Source organism: Canis lupus, chromosome 27 (genome assembly GCF_003254725.2).
Source record: "Canis lupus dingo isolate Sandy chromosome 27, ASM325472v2, whole genome shotgun sequence".
NCBI classification, from domain to species: domain Eukaryota; kingdom Metazoa; phylum Chordata; class Mammalia; order Carnivora; family Canidae; genus Canis; species Canis lupus.
In genome coordinates, this window is record NC_064269.1 from 44951140 (window position 1) to 44965780 (window position 14641).

The 14641-nt window shown below is 37.7% G+C and overlaps 1 protein-coding gene across 39 annotated transcripts in view; it reads left to right on the plus strand.

Annotated features, from left to right (window-relative positions):
- Positions 1-14641, plus strand: part of CACNA1C (calcium voltage-gated channel subunit alpha1 C) — a 746601-nt gene that overhangs the window by 709198 nt on the left and 22762 nt on the right. For all 39 annotated transcript variants that reach the window (XM_025461617.3, XM_035706871.2, XM_035706874.2 and 36 more), the window contains one exon: positions 13360-13461. In XM_025461617.3, the coding sequence (XP_025317402.3) occupies positions 13360-13461 (102 nt within the window). The remainder of the gene's footprint in view (positions 1-13359; positions 13462-14641) is intronic.

Below are 14641 nucleotides of genomic sequence, written 5' to 3' on the forward strand. Positions count from 1 at the left end.
TAATCTGCTGTCCTATAACAGATAATTATTTCTGAACCACTCTGTGGAAAAAGGTATAAAGAATGTACCTAAGAAGATATGATTGTTCTCCAAGAGCTTCTAGCTTATTACAGTGTTTTGTAGAGTGTGGTCAAAAGACCACCTGCCTCAGATTCAGCTGTTGAAGCTTGTTTAAAATGTGATAAGTCATTTATTCTCTCTTTACTTCAGCTTCTTTGTTTGTAAAATAAGAAAGATACCGATGTGTGGAAAAATAATCCATCAGAGAAGTAAGTGCCTTTTCTCAGTTAAATCCTTCCAGAAAATAACAGAAACATCTAAAATGAAGGAAAACAAGAACCAGACCAGCAAGATACATGTTTTTAAAAATGAGCTAATCTTTAAAAAAACTAAAAATAGTTCAAGTTACGTTGCTGAACTAAGGAGAAACAAAAGCCGAAGGAGACGGTCCAAGACGCTGGCATAGGAAGACTCTGAACTCACCTCCTCCCAAGAACACACCAAATCTACACCCACATATGGAGCAATTCATCCTGAAGAACTGAGAGCTGATTGAACAACTTCTATACAACAAAGATTAGAGGGGCCACACAGAGGAATAGCAGGAAAGATGAAAACATGGTAACCATGGGAAAACACCCCTCTCACACCCCGAACCAGTGTGATAATTTGCAGTGAGAAAAGATAGCACTGGCCATAAACCCAGACTCACCCACCCTGGGACACCAGAAAAATAGTGGCTTAAAGGGCAATAAGACTATAAATGAATGAAATCCACTCACATCCACTAAATGGCAAGGGAAGGGGAACTACTGGAACTCTCTCCAGGTTGAAGGTCCCAATAAGCACCATTGTTTACATTCCCTTCCACCTTGATAGTGCAGATGGGAGCAGGGCCCAGGCACTCTGGTTGGCCTGCCAGGGTTACTCCAGCGAGCCCCAGGCCCTTGGCCCATACCAGCTAACCCCCAGATAGCTCTCCATCCATGCCCGCCCAGCTCCAACCACCCCACCAACGTGGCTTCTGGTCTCAGTGCACCCCTAGAACTTCTAGCCAGTGCCTGCTCCAGCTCCAGCCAACCCCATCAGGGTTGTCCAGGTATAGTGTACCCCTGGACTCCCCCACACCATGCTGGCTTCAGCTCCAGCCAGCCAGCCAGCCAGCCAAAACTTCCAGGCATATGCAATGTACACAGGGGACATTACTACATAAGGCTACCCCTTAAGATTGAGAGAGGTGACTATTCCACCTAAGTTGTAGAGACTAACCTTGAAAGTCAAACAAAATGAGGATACAGAAGAATAGGTTCTAAATGAAAGAACAAGATAAAACCCCAGGGGGAAAAAACCCTGACAAAATAGAGATAGGTCACTTACCAGGCAAAGTAGAGTTCAAAGTAATGGTCATGAAGATGCTCACCAAACTCAGGAGAAGAATGGAGGAACACAGTAAGACCTACAACAAAAAGTTAGAAAATATAAGAAAGTACCAAACAGGAATTACAGAGCTGAAGAATACAATAATTGAATTGAAAAATACACTAGGAATCAACAGCAGATTAGATGATACAGAAGAATGGATCAGCAATCTGGAAGACAGAACAGTGGAAATCACTCAGTCAGAACCCCAAAAAGAAAAAAGAATTTTTAAAAATGAGAATAATTTTAACTTCCCTAATCTGGGGAAAGAAACAAGCATGAGTCCAGGAGGCACAGAAAACCCCCCTCAAAATCAATAAAAATAGATCAACACCTCGACATATAATAAATAATGAAGCTTGCAAACTTAAGAGATAAAGAGAAAGTCTTGAAAGCAGCTCAGGACAGAAGGTTCTTAACCTACAAGAGTATAAACATAAGGTTGGCAGCAGACCTGTCCACAGAGACCTGGCAAGCCAGAAAGGACTGGCATGATATATTCATTGTGCTAAATGGGGAAAAAATGCAACAAATAATAGTTTATTCAGCAAGGCTATCATTCAGAATAGAAGGAGAGATCAAGAGTTTCTAGGACAAACAAAAGCTGAAGCATTTAGTATTAGTGAATACTAAACCAGCCCTGCAAGAAATATTGAAAGGGATCCTCTGAATGAATAGAGAGCCCAAAAGTAACAAAGACCAGAAAGGAACAGAGACAATCTACAGAAACAACAACTTTACAGGTAAATGGCACTAAAACTCAGATCTTTCAGTACTTACTCTGAGTGTAAATGGACTAAATGCTCCAATCAAAAGATACAGGGCATCAGATTAGATTGAAAAAAAAAAGAAACAAGACCTATCAATATGCTATCTATAAGTGACTCATTCTAGACTCAAAGACACCTCCAGATTGAAAGTGAGAGGGTGGAGAACCATTTATCATGCTAATAGACATCAAAAGAAAACTAGAGTAGCAATCTTTATATCAGACAAACTAGATTTTAAACCAAAGACTGTAATAAGAGATGAAGAAGGACACTCTACTATAATAAAAGGATCTCTCTAACAAAGAAAAAAAAAAAAAAAAAACTAAGAATGGTAAATATTTATGCTCCTAACTTGGGAGCAATTATATAAATCAATTAATAACAAAATTAAAGAAACACATTGATAATAATACAATAATAGTAAGGGACTTTAACACCTTACTCACAGCAATGGATAGATAATCTAAGCAGATCAACAAAGAATCAAGGGCTTTGAATGACACACTGGACCAGGTGGACTTCGTATATATATTCAGAATATTTCACACTAAAGCAAAGTACTCACATTCTTCTTGAGTGCACATGGAACATTCTTCAGAAGAGATCACATACTGGGTCACAAATCAGGTCTTAACTGGTACCAAAAGATTGAGATTATACCATGTATATTTTCAGACCATGATGCTTTAAAATTTGAACTCAATCACAAGAAAAAAATTGGAAGGGGGCAGCCCGGGTGGCTCAGTCGTTTAGCACTGCCTTTGGCCCAGGGCGTGGTCCTGGGGACCTGGAATTGAGTCCCACGTTGCGCTCCCTGCAAGGAGCCTGCTTCTCCCTCTTCCTGTGTCTCTGCCTCTCTCTCTCTCTATCTCTGTCTCTCATAAATAAATAAATAAAATCTTTTTAAAAAATTTGGAGAGAAGACAAATACATGGAGGTTAAAGAGCATCCTACTAAAGAACGAATGAGTCAACCAAGAAATTAAAGGAAAATTTTTTTTAAAAATACATGGAAACAAATGAAAATGAAAACACAACAATTCAGAAGCTTTGGGATGCAGCAAAGGGAGTCCTAAGAGGGAAGTATACAGCAATACAAGCCTTTCTCAAGAAACAGGAAAGGTCTCAAATACACAACCTAACCTTACACCAAAAGGAGCTGGAAAAGAACAGCAAACAAAGCCTAAATCCAGCAAAAGAAGATAAATAATAAAGATTACGGCAGAAATCAATGATATAGAGATTTTGAAAAACTATAGAACATATCAACAAAACTAGAAATTAAGAAAATTGATAAATCCTAGCAAGACTTATTTTTTTTAAAAAGAGAGAGAAAGGACCCAAATAAAAACATAAATGAAAGAGGAGAGATCACAACCAACACTTAAGAAATACAAACAATTATAAAATAATATTATGAGCAATTATATGCCAACAAATTAGGGAATCTGGAAGAAGTAGATGTATTCCTAGAAACATAAAAACTACCAAAACTGAAACAGGAAGAAATAGAAAACCTTAACAAGCCCATAACCAGCAAAGAAATTAAATCAGTAATCAGAAACCTCCCAAACAAACAAAAGTCCAGGGCCAGATGGCTTCTCAGCAGAATTCTAAAAACCATTTTAAAAAGAACTAATACCTATTATTCTGAAGCCGTTTCAAAAAAAAATAGAAATGGAAGGACAATTTCCAAACTCATTCTATGAGGCCAGCATTACCTTGATCCCAAAATCAGACAGAGCCCCCACCAAAAAAAAAAAAAAATTACAAACCAATGTCCCTGATGAACATGGATGCAAAAATTCTCACGAAGATCCTAGCTAATAGTATCTAACAGTACATTAAAAGGATTACTCACCAAAACCAAGAGAGATGTATTCCTGGGCTGCAAAAGTAGTTCAACATCCACAAATCAGTCAATGTGACACAACGCATTAATAAAAGGAAGGAAAAAAATAAAATAAAATAAAAGGAAGGACAAGAACCATATGATCTTTTGAATAGATTCAGAAAAAGCATTTGACAAAATACAGCATCCTTTCTTGATAAAAATTCTGTAGTGTAGGGATAGAGGGAACATACCTCAATATCATAAAAGCCATATATTAAAAACCCACAGCAAATATTCTCAAAGAGGAAAACTTAGATCTTTTTTCCTAAGGTCAGGAACACATCAGGGATGTCCACTCTCACTATTGTTGTTCAACATGGTACAGGAAATCCTAGCTTCATCAATCAGACAACAAAAAGAAATAAAAGGCATCCAAATTGGCAAAGAAGCCAAATTTTCACTCTTAGCAGGTGACTTGATACTCTATGTAGAAAACCCCAAAGACTCCACCTAAAAATTGCTAGAACTGTTACAGGTATTCAGCAAAGTGGCAGGATATAAAATCAATGCACAGAAATCAGTTGCATTTCTATACACTAATAATGAAGCAGAAGAAAGAGAAACCAAGGAATCTATCCCTTTTACAGTTGCACCCAAAACCATATACCTAGGAATAAACCTACTCAAAGAGGTAAAGGATCCATACTCTGAAGACTAAACAGTACTTATGAAAGAAATTGAGGAAAAAATAAAGAAATGGAAAAACATTCTATGCTCATGGATTGGAAGAACAGATATTATTTAAATGTCTATGCTACCAAAACAATCTACATATTCAATGCAATCACTATCAAAATGCCCCTTCAACATTTTTCAAAGAGCTGGAACAAACAATCGTAAAATTTGTATGGAACCAGAAAAGACCCCAAATAGCAAAAGGAATGTTGAAAAAGAAAACCAAAGCTGGAGGTATCACAATTCCAGACTTCAAGCTGTATTACAGAGGTGTGATCATCAAGACAGTATGGTATTGGCACAAAAACAGACACATAGATCAATGGAACAGGAGAGAACCCAGAAATGGACCCTCAACTCTATGGTCAGCTAATCTTCGACAAAGAATGAAAGAATATCCAGTGGAAAAAAGACCATCTCTTTAACAAGTGGTGCTGAGAAAACTGGACAGCCACATGCAGAAGAATGAAACTGGACTACTTTCTTACACCATACATAAAAATAAACTCATAATAGATGAAAGACCTAAATGTGAGACAGGAATCCATCAAAATCCCAGAGAAGAACACTGGCTGCAACCTCTGTGACCCCATCCACAGCAACTTCTTGCTAGACACATCTCCAAAGGCAAGAGAAACAAAAGCAAAAATGAGCTATTGGAACATCATCAAGATAAAAAGCTTTTGCACAAACAAAAGGGAAACAATCAACAAAACTAAAAGGCAGCCTACAGAATGGAAGAAGATATTTGCAAATGACATATCAGAGAAAGGGCTAGTATCCAAAACCTATAAAGAACTTATCAAACTGTATAACCAAAAATTTAAAAATCCAGTCAAGAAATGGGCAGAAGACATGAGCAGTCATTTCTCCGAAGAAGAACTATACATGGCCAACAGACACATGAAAAAGTGCACATCACTCATCATCAGAGAAGTACAAATCAAAACCACAATGAAATACCACCTCACATCAGTCAGAATGACTAACATGAACAATTCAGGAAACAACAGATGTTGGTGAGGATCCAGAGGATGGGGAGCCCCCTTACGCTGTTAGTGGGAATACAAGCTGGTGCAGCCACTCGGGAAAACAGTATGGAGGTTCCTCAAGAAGTTAAAAATAGAGCTACCCTATGACCCAGCAATTGCACTACTGAGTATTTATCCAAAGGACACAAACATAGTGATTTGAAGGGGCATATGCACCACAATGTTTATAGCAACAATGTCTACAATGGCCAAAATATGGAAAGAGCCCAGATGTCCATCAACAGATAAATAAAGAAGTTGTTTTACATATATATATTTCCATTTTATATATATATATATATATATATATATATATATATATATATATATATATTACATATATATAATGGAATGCTACTCAGCCATCAAAAAAGAATGAAATCTTGTCATTTGCAATGCCATGCATGGAACTACAGTGTATTATGCTTAGCGAAATAAGTCAGTCAGAGAAAGACAAATACCATATGGTTTCACTCATATGTGGAATTTAAGGACTAAAACAGATGAACATAGGGGAAGGGAAGGGAAAATAAAATAAGACAGAAACAGAGAAAGAGACAAACCATAAGAGATTCTTAACTCTAGGAAACAAACTGAGGGTTGCTGGAGGGAAGGTCAAGGGGGTGGGGTACCTGGGTGGTGGGCATTAAGGAGGGCACATACACAGTTGTATGCAACAGATGAATCCTAAATTCTACCTCTGAAACTAATAATATAACATATGTTAATTGAAAAATGAAAATAGTTCTTAAAGCATCAAGTGTACTAACATTCACATAATAGGAATTCCAGAAAGGAGTAGGGAGGCCTATTTGAAGTTATTTGAACTTATCTGAAGAAATAATGGCTGAAAATTTCCCTAACCTGGGGAAGAAAACAGACATCCAGTTCCAGGAAACACAGAAATCCCTAAACAAGATGAACCCAAAAAGACTCATACCAAGAAATATTATAATTAAATTGCTAAAAGTTAAAGACAGGGATGCCTGAGTGGCTCAGTGGCTGGGCGTCTGCCTTCAGGCTGGGGTGTGATCCTGGAGCCCCGGGATCGAGTCCCACATTGGGCTCCCTGCATGCAGCCTGCTTCTCTCTCTGCCTCTCTCTCTCTGTGTGTCTCTCATGAATAAATATAAAAATCTTTACAAGAATAAAATAAATAAAAGTTAAAGACAAGGGGAGAATTTTTAAAGCAGCAAGAGAAAAACAACTTGTTGTGTACAAAGGAACCCCCATAAGACTGTCAGCATATTTTTCAGCATAAATTTTGCATGGCAGAAGTGAGTGGGATAATATGTTCAAAGTACTGAAAGAAAACACTGCAACCAAGACTACTCCAGCTGGCAAGGTTATCATTCAGAATTGAAGGAGAGATAGTTTTCTAGACAAGCAAAAGTTAAAGGGATTCATCACCACTAAACCAACCATACCAGAAATGTTACGGGGCCTTCTTTAAGCAAAAGAAGAAAAAGCTATAACAGGAAATAAGAAAAATATGAAAGAAAAAAATTCACTGGTAAAGGAAAACATATAGTAAAGGCAGTAAATTGTCCAATTTAAAAAGATAGTATGAAGATTAAAAGACAAAAATAGTAATTTAACTATAACTACAGCAAGTAGTTAAGTAATACACAAAACGAAAAGATGGCAAGGGTGCCTGGGTGGCTCAGTTGGTCAAGCATGTGACTTTTGATTTTCGCTCAGGTCATAATCTCAGAGTTATGAGATCAAGCCCCACATTGGCTCCATGTTCAGGCAATCTGCTTGAGAGTCTCTCTCTCCCCCTGTCCCTCCTCACCCCCCACAAATAAATAAATAAATCTTTTTTGAAAAAATTAAAAGATGTCAAATAGGATGTTAGAAACATAAAATGTTGGGGGGGGTAAAAAATAGTGCTTTTAGGATGTGTCAAACTGAAGTGACTATTAGCTTAAAATAGACAGCTATACATATATAGGTCAATATTTATGAACCTTATGCTAACCAAAAACCAAAACCTACAATAGGTAAACAAAAAATAAATAAAGAGAAAGGATCTCAAACATAACTAAAGAAAACCATCAAACACAATGGAAGAGACCAAAAGAAGAAAAATGAAACAGAAGAATTGCATCCAGAAAACAACTGACCAAATGACAAGAAGTACATACCTATTAATAATTACATTAAGTGTAAATGGACTAAATGCTCCAATCAAAAGGCATACAGTGGCTGAATAGATTTTTTTAAAAAGATCCATTTATATACTGCCTTATAAGAGACTAATTTCAGATCTAAAGCCACACAGAGACTGAAATTGAAGAGACAATAAAATGATATTCTATGGAAACAGAAACAAAAAAGAAAGCTGATGAAGCAATACTCATATCAGACAAAATAGATAACAAAGACTATAACAAAACGCAGAGAAGAGCATTACACAATGATAAAGAGTTTAATCCAAGAAGAGGATATAACATTTGTAAATATTTATGCACTCAACATAGGAGCATTTAAAAATATAAAGAAAATATTAATAGACATAAAGGGAGAAATTGACAGTAATATAATAACAGTAGGGAACTTTAATATTCCCCTTAACCAATGGATAAATAATCCAGAGAATCAATAGGGAAATATTGGCCTTAAATGACACATTAGACCAGATGGACTTAATAGATATATACAGAACATTTCATCCAAAACAGCAGAATACACAGTCTATTCAAGTGCTATTTCCAGGATAGTTAGGTCACAAAACAAATAAGTTGAAGAAGACTAATTTCACATCAAGCATCTTTTCCAACCACAATGGTAAAAAAAAACTAGAAATTAAATACAAAAAGAAAACTGGAAAAAACACAAACATGTGGAGACTAAACAGTGTGTTACTAAACAACCAGTGGGTCAACAAAGAAATCAAACAGGAAATTTTTAGAAATACCTTGAGACAAAGAAAATGGAGACACAATTTTCCAAACCTATGGGATGCAACAAAAGCAGTTCTAAGAAGGAAATTCATAATAATAGAAACAAGAAAAATCCCAAATAAATCATCTGACTTTATACCTAAAAGAACTAGAAAAAGAGGAACAAAGCCCAACATTAGTAGAGGGAAGGAAATAATAAAGACCAGAGTAGGAATAAATAAAATAAAGATGGGGGGACAAAGAAAATATAATAAAAGTAAGAGCTGGTTCTTTGAAAAGATCAATAAAATCGATAGCCAAACTCAAGAGAGAGGACCCAAATAAATAAAATCAGAAATGAAGGAAAAGTTACAACTGACACCACAGAAATACAAATAAGAGATTACTACAATTATACACCAACAAATTGGAAAACTTAGAAGAAATGGATAAATTCCTAGAAAGACATAACCTTCTAAGACTGAATCACACACACATAAAAATAGAAAATCTGAATATACCAATTACAAGTAATAAAATCGAAACAGTAATTTTTAAGCTACCATAAAGCAAAAGTCCAGGACCAGACAGCTTCAGAGGTCAATTTTACCAAAAATTAAAGAAGAGTTAGTACCTATTCTTCTCAAATTATTCCGAAAGATTGAAGAGGAAGTCTTCCAAACCTATTTTACAAGGCCAGCATTACCTTGATACCAAAACCAGACAAAAATACCACAAGAAAGAAAATTACAGGGCAATATCTCTGATAATATAGATGTAAAAATCCTAACAAAATATTAGCAAACCAAAGTTCAACAATACATTAAAAGGATCATACACCACAATCAAGTGAGATTTATTCCAGAGATGCAAGGATGGTTCCACATCCGCAAATTAATCAATGTGATACCTCACATTAACAAAACAAAGGATAAAAATCATATGATCATCCCAATAGATGCAGGAAAAGCATTTGACAAAATTCAACATTCATTTATGATAAAAAAAAAAAGAACTCTCAAAAAAAAAAAAGAACTCTCAACAAAGTGAGTATAGAAGGAATGTATCTCAACATAATAAAGGCCATATATGACAAGCCCACAGCTAACATCATACTCATACTTACTTCCTGTAAGATCAGGAACAAGACAAGTACATCCACTCTCACCACTCTTATTCAACATAGTTTTGGAAGTCCTAACCACAACAATTAGGCAAGAAAAAGAAATAAAAGGCATCGAAATTGGACAGGAAAAAGTAAAACTGTCACTATTTGCTGATGACATGATACAATATAGAGAAAACCCTAAAGACTCCACCAAAATCTGTTAGAATTAATAAATGAATTCAGTAAAGTGACAGGACGCAAAATTAATATACAGAAATCAGTGTTTCTGAACACTAGTAACTATCACTAAAGAAAAGAAAACAATTTCATTTACAGTTGCATCAAAAATAATGAAATATCTATGAATAAATTCAACCAAGGATGTGAAAGACCTGTACTCTGAATACTGTTTAAGACATTGATGAAAAAAAAAAAGACATTGATGAAAGTGGGGCACCTGAGTGATTCAGTGGGTTAAGCATCTGCCTTTGGCTCAGGTCATGATCTCAGGGTCCTGGGATAGAATCTGCATCAGGCTCACCTGATGTAGGGAGTCTGCAGGAAGTCTGTTTCTCCCTCTCCCTCTGCCCTTCCTCCTCTCGCTTGTGTTCTCTCTCCCTCTCTCAAATAAGTAAATAAAATCTTTATTTAAAAAAATTGATGAAAGAAATTGAAGACATGAATAAATGGAAAGATCTTTTGTGCTCATGGATTAAGAGAATTAATATTATTAAAATGTCCATAATGCCCAAAGCAATCTACAGATTCAGTGTAATCTCTATCAAAATATCAATGGCATTTTTTCACAGAACTGGGACAAAGTATCCCAAAATGTCTATGGAACCACAAAAAAATCCAAATAACCAGAGAAATCTCGAAAAAGAAGAACAAAGCTAGAGGTATCATGCTCCATGATTTCAAACTATACTGCAAAGCTGTATTAATCAAAAACAGTATGGTACCAGCATGAACAGAGACACATAGATCAATGGAATAGAATAGAAAGCCCAGGAAAAAACCCACACATATATGATCAATTAACCTATGACAAAAGAGGCAAGAATATACAATGAGGAAGTCTCTTCAATCAGTGGTGTTGGGAACATTGGACAGCTACATGCAAAAGAATAAAACTGGGCCACTGTCTTACACCATACACTAAACTTAAATGAAGACTTGAATGTAAGACCTGAAACCATAAAACTCCTGGAAGAAAATATAGGCAGTAAGTTCTTCAACATCGGTCTTAGCAATATTGTTAGACCAGTCTCTTCAGGCAAGGACAAAAAGCTAAAATAAACAAATGAACTTACATCAAACTGAAGTTTCACAGAGTGAAGGAAATCAACATAATGAAAAGACAACCTACTGAGTGGAAGAAGTGTCAATGGGCTTTGTTCCCAGGGGCTCAAGGAAAAAACTGTTCCACACTTCTCTTCTAGCTTCTGGTGGGGGCCAGCAGTGCTTGGTGTTCCTTGGCCACAGTGGTATCACTCCAGTCTCTGCTTCCCTCTTACATGGCCTTCTTCCCTGTGTCTCTCTGCATCTTCTCCTCTTATTATACAGACACCAGTAGTACTGGATGTAGGGCCCACTACATCTGCAATAGACCCTATTTCCAACTAAGGCCACATGCTAAGGTTCCATGTGGACATGAATTTGGTGAATGAATTTAACCCACTACAGAAAATAAGCAAGCATATTTGAGCATTATTTTAATTAGGACTCTTTTATTGCATATGTCAGAAACCACTAACTACCTTAACCAGGAAGGACACTTAACCATGAAGGATTGCCTCTATAACTGGAATGCCCAGGACTGTCATCTGGCTCCATGTACTGTTTGGATCTGACAGGGGACTCAGGGGCCCATCACTGTCCATCCATTGCCACCTCTGCTTACTCCTGTTGGGAGCCTCTCTGGTGTGGCCACAGGGCAGATTGCCACTTAGACAATCTAACACCAGAGCTCTCAACTTTGCTGCTTCTCCTGTGTAGTAGCAATAAACATCCCTATATTTGTTTCCTATTGCTGTGTAATTACCACAAATTCTTTGGCTTGAACAACACCTAGTCATTAGCCCACAGTTCCGTAGGTGGGGGTCCAGCCATGGATTAATTGAGTTCTCTGCTAAGAGTCTTCCCAAGCCAAAATCAGGATACTGACGAGGATGTGTCCTCTTCCAGAGGCTCCTATCGCATTTTTGGAAAAATTCATTTCTTGCCATTGTAGGACTGCCTCTCAGCTGGGAACCATAGGGCCCCCTAGAGGCTGCCTCTCTCCATTCAATTCACAGCATCTGTGTGTGCTTTCTCCCAGGCCACAGCAGTCACCTCTCACTCCTCCTGCTCCCAACTGGGGACAAGTCTCTACTTTTATCTTTTGATCTCCTTCATGTATTACTTCTTTTATTAGTTTTATTTTTTATTGAAGCATAATTTACATATAACATATTAATTTCAGATGTACAACATAATGACTACATATTTGTATATATTAAGAAATGATCACTACAGTAAATCTCATTAACATCCACCACCATATATAGTTACAATTTTGTGCATGATGAAAACTTTTAAGACTTACTCTCTTAGCAACTATCAAACATGCAGTACAGCAATATTAACCATAGTCACCATGCTGTACATTGCATTCCATGATTTACTTATTTTCTAACTGGAAATCTACACCTGAGAACTCTCTACTTTTAAAGAGTTCATGTGATTAGGTCAGGTCCATCTAGATAATCTCCCTATTTTAAGGCAATAGGAGCCACATAATATAATCTAATCACAGGAGTAAAATCCATCATAGCCCAGGGACCAAGTAGGGTGTGTGTATATATATCAGTGGTGATGGGAGATAACTTAAGAGAATCTTAGACTACTGCCCATCACATCCTCTCTTACAGCTGCTATACCACCAGTGTCCCAGAGGCCACATGGGATAGGCGCCAAATTAAGCCTGTTTCACCAGTCGAGAAAGTAGACCCAGAGAAGCTCCAAAACAGAACCCAGTGTGTTCTGATTCCTGCTTCTACATTGACATTTTGCCACCTATTCCTCACAGGACACTCAGCAACGAGCTTTGACCTCAAGGTCCCCCTGCATATGGATGCTTTGTGTGGGGGAAAACTTTTGATCACCCATGGAGGTCCATGAGAAGTGCCGTGCACCAGAGCAGCCCCTCATACTCTGGCAGGTGGTCATTGAGCTCAGTCCGGCCAAGTTATCTGGTCCGCTCCAAGTGCCACTCATGAGGAAGCAGCATGTGGGGTTGAAGGGTTGCCACTGGCTGGCCCAAGAAGCAGGCAGGGAGGAAGAGAAAGGAATGGCACTGGACAGGGAACGGAGGGAAGGGGAAGTAGGAGCATGGAGAGCAATACAAAGAGAAAGAAGATGGAGGTGACAATGTGCAGACTGGAGAGAAAGAAAGTGAAGATGATAGACCAGGACTTTCTGTGGGCAAAGGTGCCACCAGAGGAACTTCCCAGTCTGCACAGAGGGACCTACCTATGCACGGGAAGGCCCCCAAGGGGCTGATGATCATTTTCAGCCTTGCATCTTTCTGCCCCCAGGGAACCTAGAACAAGCCAACGAGGAGCTGCGGGCCATAATCAAGAAGATCTGGAAGCGAACCAGCATGAAACTGCTGGACCAAGTGGTGCCTCCAGCGGGTGGTAAGTGCTCCCTGGATCTCCACCCTCTTGGCTCTTGCCTGGTTTCTGAGTCCATGAGGCTTGTGGGAGGCCTGCTTTCCCCCAGGCCCATCCCATGGGGCTCCAAGGCCCTACTGGTTGGAAGGGATGAGGGTGAAGGCCATGCCTTCACAAACTCAGACACAAGATATCAGGTTGGAAACCTGGTCTAATCATGCATTTCACAGACCAGAATTTCCAAGGGAACTCTGCAAAGTATAGGTTTCCCCATAAACTACCAGGAAGGTTGCTCTGGAAATAATGAGGACCCAGAATAAGAGTTCCCCCGAGATCACCTCTTGGTTGAAACTCTTTTCATTTTTCCTAGGGTAATACTTCTCTACCCTGTCAAAACCAGAGCCCCTTTTTATAATGAACAGTTTATAATGTACCTACTACTATCCTGAATGAAAATTATAACCTTCCAACAGATATAATTTCCAAAATATTAATATAACACTTTAATATGAAATACATTAAAGTCAAATGTTTTTCAATATATACATGCTCAGACATGGGTTATGGCACTATGCCAGAAGTTACAGTTAACTGATTAAATACTTTCATGCATCCACTTATATTGAGTAAGACAATACTATCTATGTTGACTTTTTTTGTATTTGTCATTTTGAAGTAAAGGATAACTAAGCATATTAAATAATATAATATATACACATGTATACATACATATACGTACATACATGCACAAATAATATAATACACATGTACATAGAACATATGCAGACTGATATAAGTGGGTCAGGTACAGCAGGTGACTCAGATACCACAAGGAGCATTGCTATCAGGGATACAACTTTCCAAAATGTAAAGCCATCTTGGTGAAGCAGAAACAAAGTAAAATATGGTTTTCTATCAATTTACGCAGCAGTTATATTCCTGGAAAATTCTGGGTATATTAAAACCAGGCAAAAAATTATTTTCTGATCATATGTAAAATGAAGCTAGGTGCTTAGCTCAGGTAATTATAAACAGGCTATTTCCCCACATGAACATCTAGCAGAATGCAAATCTATCATTTGTTGTGCAAAGCATGCCTGTGTTATAAGGCACACATCTCGAACCACCTAATGCCTACAGCACACTATGACAACTAAAAAAATCCCACACGTTCCCAAATTACTCCTTAAAATGTGACACCAGC